The sequence below is a fragment of the Triticum urartu genome, unplaced genomic scaffold, assembly GCF_003073215.2.
Source record: "Triticum urartu cultivar G1812 unplaced genomic scaffold, Tu2.1 TuUngrouped_contig_5208, whole genome shotgun sequence".
In the NCBI taxonomy this organism is placed as follows: Eukaryota; Viridiplantae; Streptophyta; class Magnoliopsida; order Poales; family Poaceae; genus Triticum; species Triticum urartu.
Window position 1 is genome coordinate 1 of NW_024115864.1, and position 6,458 is coordinate 6,458.

General features: G+C 42.0%; 1 protein-coding gene across 1 annotated transcript; it reads left to right on the forward strand.

Moving 5' to 3' along the window:
* Positions 1 to 2,598: 2,598 nt before the first annotated feature.
* Positions 2,599 to 3,693, forward strand: LOC125528910. Its single transcript, XM_048693328.1, has one exon. It carries the CDS (start codon positions 3,070 to 3,072, stop codon positions 3,676 to 3,678), a length of 609 nt encoding a protein of 202 aa, XP_048549285.1. The 5' UTR covers positions 2,599 to 3,069; the 3' UTR covers positions 3,679 to 3,693.
* Positions 3,694 to 6,458: the final 2,765 nt, after the last annotated feature.

Genomic DNA, 6,458 nt, shown 5'->3' on the forward strand with positions numbered 1-6,458 from the left:
CGTGAGGGCTCGAATACAAGAGCTCGATCATAGACGAGTCAGCGGAAGCATCCATATCTGAGTACAGACATAAGTTAAACAAGTTTTCCGTAAGAAGGCTAGCACACACTGGGATACAGATCGAAGGAGGAGCAGGCCTCCTGCCTGGGATCCTCCTAACTACTCCTGGTCACAGCTAACCCAAACGGGTGGAACAAAGACGAATTTTCCAAAAGGATACATGACATTACTTGTCAGCTGCAAGATGGACGAGAGGCTATCACAAGGCTTCTCAACATACTTGGGTCCGGTGGTGCAATTTCAAATGCCTGTCAGGGTACAATCTCAGATCCATGCAGAAGAACAGCAAGTCTTGTTCAAGGGAAAGTGTATGGGAGAGACGAAGAGAAGAGATCCATCAAATCACTGATAAAATAACACAAAGCAACTGTCGGTTTAACTGTTCTGCCTATTGTAGGCATCGGAGGAGTTGGGAAGACAGCTCTTGCTCAGCTTGTATACAATGATCCAGCTGTGGAAAGCCAATTTGATCACAAGATATGGATTTGGGTGTCTAATAAATTTGATTAAATGAGACTCACAAGAGAGATGTTAGATCACGTCTCCCAAGAAACACATGATGGCATATGCAGCTTTTCCAAGCTTCAGGAGGTCTTGAAGGATCATATTAAATCAAAGAGGGTTCTACTTATTTTAGATGATCTTTGGGAAGGCATGGATGATGGCCGATGGAACAAATTGTTAGCTCCGTTCAATTCTGGTGGTGCAACTGGCAATATGATAGTTCTGACAACAAGAAAACCGTTTGTTGCCAAAAAGAGAGGTACAACTGGACCAATTAACTTGGATGGTTTGAAAAATGGTGATTTCTGGCCAATGTTCAAAACATGTGCATTTGGTGATGATAATTACAAAGAGAAAGAAAGTCTAAGTGATTTAGGACAGAAAATAGCAGGATGGTTGAAAGGAAACCCATTAGCAGCACAAACTGTTGGGGCACTACTAAAAGATCATCTTACTGTGGATCATTGGAGTAACATTCTGAACACTGAAGATTAGAAATCCCTACAACACACTGGTGGTATTATGTCTGCCTTAAAGCTTTCCTATGATGAGTGGCCCTACCCTGTAGGGCAATGCTTCTCACATTGTTCTATATTGCCCTACAACTATCCATTTCTTGCTGAGGAGCTAGTTCATGTTTGGATTTCATAGGGATTTGTGAATCGTGATCATTCAAATAAGAGTTTGGAGGATATGGGATGGTACTATCTTACTGACTTGGTGAACCGGGGCTTGTTTGAGCAGGTTGAACTTCAATGTCAAACTTACTATGCCATTTGCGGCCTGATGCATGATTTTGCAAGGCTAGTTTCAAGAACAGAGTGTGCAGCTTTGGATGGTTTTCAATGCAATGAAATTTTTCCAACTGTACACCATTTGTCCATAATAACCGATTTTATATATCAGAGGGATGATCAGACTGGGAATATACCTCGTATTGAGTGGTTTGAACTTTCATTGCAAAGTATAGTCGCACCAGTGAGAAAACTGAGAACATTAGTGTTAATTGGGGAATATGACTCCTTTTTCTTCAAAGCATTCCAAGATGTCTTTCAAGAAGCAGATAATCTGCGTCTGCTGCAAATGTTTGCAACATCTCCTGATTTTAATTCTTTTCTGTGTAGCTTGGCAAATCCTACACATCTTCGGTATCTAAAAATTCAGGATGGTCATACTGAGCAGAAGGCTTTGCCTCGTGTTTTGAGCAAGTTCTTCCACCTTCAAGTATTGGATGTTGTTTTCTTTAATTCATTGCATACGGTTCATCTAGAGGATTGCAGAGAATGGATAATACTTCCATCTCTAGAAATGGTTCGGTTTCTTAAAAGGTTGAAGTTGAGCAACATGCGGAGAGTAAGAGTAGTATTAGTTCCGCCATTGGAGGAACTGGTTTTAGATCGAATGCCAGATTTACAGATATGTTCCTGTACTTCTGTGGGGAATATAAAGTCTATTTTAAGGTTGATGGAGATCTGGAGTTGCTCTGCACTTGAGGTGTTTGATTTCTTTCAGAAAGTTTATAACTACGAAACAGAGCTTAAGTCACCGATGCCCAGCCTGAGGAAACTCATTATGGTCGGTTGTCCTCGTTTGCAAGTACAGACCCCTCTTCCGCCTTCAGCCACACTTTCTAAACTAATAATCACTAGTGTTTCAACAATTATGTCAATGGAGGGACTTTCCATGGAAACATTAAAGCTTTATGGATATGGACTTCCAAGTGAGATGATGGCAGTCAATGAGAAAATACTTGGAGATATTGTCGGGCAAAAGCATGACATCTATTTCATTCAAAGGTTTAAGTCAACTCATCTCTTTAAAGAGTTTGAAAATAGAGTACTGCAGAGAACTTTTATCTTCAGATGTTGTGCCTGCAAATGAGGATGCTCTCCCATCTCTTGAAAGTCTTTATATTAGAGATTGTGGAATAACAGGGAAGTGGCTATCTCTGATGCTGCGACATTCACCGGCCCTGAAGGAATTGACTTTATATGAATGTTCGCAGTTGAAATAGCTAAAGATATAAGAGGAAGGAAAGGTCCAATCAAACTTTATGTCAGCTTCCGAGGCTTCGTCATCAGGATATGTAAATGATGCATGGCCAAGCTCAGATGCTGACGGAGTCGTGCACATTCCGCTGAATCTCACAAAGATAACCATTGGTAAATGCCCTCATCTAATATTTGAGGGGAGTAGGGAAGATTTGGTTGGATTTACCTCCCTTGATGAAGATGCCCAAGAGAAGGGAAGATGTCTCCTCCCACAATCACTCGATCAACTTGTTTGGACTGGTTGTCCCCAAAAGACAATGCGGCCCTGCTTTGTGGGAAATCCCACGTGCCTCAGAAAATTGGAATTAAATGAAGGAAGTTTGGAATATTTACAGGTGGATTCTGTACGGCGTTAGAAGAATTGGAAGTTGAAAATTGTCATCTGCTCGTCGCTATAGAGGGCACACAGGCGCTTGGAACACTCAGGTCTTTGGTATTACTTGTGAACTCAAGCATGGAATCTCTACAGCTACATTCGTGCACGGCGCTGGAACATTTGGAAATTCAGTACTGCAGTTCACTCGTCTCACTAGAGGGCTTGCGATCCCTCGTGAACCTCAAGCATTTGAAAATACTCTATTCCCCTGCCTTGGTTTCCCTTACCCCATTGGAGAGTTATGAGCCAATTGAGGGAATTTCAAGTCATAGCTATGAGTTATTCCCTGCACTGGAAAGTCTCGAGGTCCATGATTTGTCTCCCCTTAACACGTCATTCTGCAAGGGCCTCACCTGCCTCCGAAGCCTAATGCTTATTGAATTGGAATCAACGAGGCTAACAGATGAGCAAGAGAGAGCGCTTCTGCTCCTCAGGTCCCTGCAAGAGCTCTGCTTTGTTGAATGTGAGGATCTCATACATCTTCCTGCAGGCCTACATGGCCTCCATTCCCTCAATACGTTGAAGATCACATGTTGTAATAGCATCTCAAGGCTTCCGAAGGAGGGCCTTCCACCTTCACTGGAAAAACTGGAGATCTACGACTGCAGCGACGAGTTATCAGAAGGATGCAGATCACTTGCAACAAGCAAGCTAGAGGTCGAAATTGATGGGTGCTATGTGAACTGATCGCTGAGTAACTTTCTAAGGTATACTTCTACCATACATGCCCAGTTTGTTTTGGGACTAAATACCTATATGCTACTGGAGGGATTGCCTAGGCCATCCCTGTCCTGGATCACCTATTACATTAGTTATTATATTTGGTTGGGAGGGAAAATGCTTAACGTATTTTTCTTCTGATGTGAACAGGTTCGGTTTCACTTCAGAACCTCGTCCTCACGCGGTCATGATAATGGCGTCTCATACTCGCAATCTCAATATTTTGTTCTCCACTCGTTGGGTCCGAAAAGGGGATTCATGCTGCTGGAAAAGCCTAGTATTTTCGCTGTCATATAAAATAAAATGAAAGCTCCAAAAAAGTAAACCTGCTTTTCGCTGTTCATTATCTGTCTCATGTTTTGAATTAAAAAAAAGGTGATTGTTTCTCAGGTTTCTTAGCCGCACGCAGAAGATAGATGAACGCTGGGAGGTCAGTTGATAATCAGAACCTCATACCCATGTGGTCATCTTGATTTTGATGTCTCAATAATCAATACCTCTCTGCTCCAGTTGCTGGGATTTTAGAAAACAAACTGGGGATTTATGCTTCCATGTCGGAAATGCCTACCTACTATTTTGCTGCCATATCAGAAATCTGAAAGTTGGACAGGTAACCTGCTTTTTTTTCCTCTCTATCTATTATTCACCACATGTTCTGAACTAAAAACAAGATGATTATTTTTCAGCTCCTTGACTGCATTCAGAAGAAATATCCGGAGATGTTGGGACAGGAATTCGGTAATCGGACCAGGCAAATTTGCTAGGATTGATCGAACTTGTATCTCCCTCCGTCTGAAATTTGGGATAGCCTTGCCAGAGGACGTGCATTCTGACCCTGTCTCCTCCGACAGGAAAAGTTCCTGCTCATCTCCGTTCTATGTTCAGGCTTCAGGCAAGGCAATTAACCCGCCTGCATGCTCACCGGTAATAAAAAATAGCCCCATTTTGAAGGTGCAATGAGTGAGTTATGTCGACGCACTGCTTGCTTGACCATTTTCCGAACCTTCTATGCATCAAAGTAGGATGCAGGGGCATGTGTCAGTGAGGAGTCTCAACTTGTTAGCCTACTGTCGGTGCATTTGTTTGCGTTCTGCTATTGACGGTGGTTTGTCGTCCCGAGTTTATTTTCGGCGGCAAATGCGCATTTCTTGACAACCTTATTTTTTTCTGCGAAATGCTGTTCATGAACCTCATCAACTTGTTAGATGTTGGTGTGCTACCATTTCAGAAGAATGCTTCCTTGTAACTTTTACACGTTGCTGGATTAGCGTTTCTATGTTTGGAAGAATGCTTTCGTTATGTTAAAGTGATAATGTCTTCAGCCCTGAGTTGCACATGTAGTTGATAGTTTAGCTGACAAGGCAGCGCTTGTATCATGAATTCATGATGCCTTTGATTTGATACATTTAAAGATGCTATCAATTTAACACTACAGAGTTCAGTATGTTAATACTATTGAAACAGCGTACCTGAATGCATGTTCGCTGCTTATACACGCATACGTCAGAACTAACCTGTCAAAGAAACACAACACAGAGCTGCAAGTTGGTCGGCCCAGTTTGCAGAGAGACAAATGTATGATTTCATCTCTTTCGGCAGAACTCTGAGGAGCTTTGAAAATCAAAATCATACAGACAATAAAAGAAAAACGAATGTCTATGAAATCAATAGATGAAAGGATCATTTCCCTGATTTGAATACCGCCCTCCTTAAAATAGGATATCTCTCGTCGATGCGTCCTCCTTCACTCACACACGACTCGTTAGTCCAAAAAAATCATGTGCTAAAGCTCAGCAGATCTTACTCTTCCCCAGCACTCATGCATCTCTTATTCAGGAACAACACAATAGTTTACCGAGACAGCTTCACTCACAGGTGTAAGACTCACACTGCCAGCCAGCTTTGCAGTTCGTTACTCATGCCACTAGCAAGCTCACTTTTACTCTTGCAAAAAAAAGCAAGCTCACTTTTACTCTTGCAGTACAGCTTCACAGGGAAATGACATAAACATTTTGGCTTGCAGGCAGCCATCGACAGGCAGCACTACTGGATTTCAAGCTATTCCCAAGCATAGGCAGTAGACACTTCAGAGCTTTTCCGAAGATGGATGACAGGAGGTGTTTCCAAGAGCAGAGCCAAATGTTAGTCCTCTTTTCTTTATCCCCCAAATGTTTCCTAGAGTTGGTATTGGATAGATTGTTGTCTTTCTTTATTTGCTCTTCCTTTTTGTTTTTCCTCCTATTGGATAGTACATATTTATTTTATAATAGAAAAATACCATGGAAAAGTTATTCTATGGTTCTTGGGTCAAAAAAAACTACGATGGCAAGATTTTTAAAGATTGAGTCAAAATCTTCCATAACGTCACAACTAGAAGAACTCCCCATCCTTCTCATGCTTCCTCTTGCTGCAAATCCAAGTAAAGAAAAAACAAACATCATAGGATTCTATCTATTGACAGGCAAAGAAGAACCTGAAAAAGCCACAAAAGAAAAATGAAATCCTCTTTCTTCTCAAAAACCTTCAGGGCCGAAACTAGTGCTCATCACAGAGATATGCTTACAGCAGAACAGTGGAGAGAGCAGAGTGGCCTCTCCCCTGTACAAGACTGCGAGTACATGCTCTGGCTGATAGACATGACAAGCTACCACATAGCCTATAAACTGATGCACAGACTCATCGCTGACACATGCCCCTGGATCCATAATCCTGTCGCTGCATAATCGGTTCAGAAAGACTCGAGCAAG

Coding starts and splice junctions, on each gene's coding strand:
- LOC125528910 (XM_048693328.1), top strand. CDS start 3,070: ATGGAATCTCTACAGCTACATTCGTGCACGGCGCTGGAACATTTGGAA.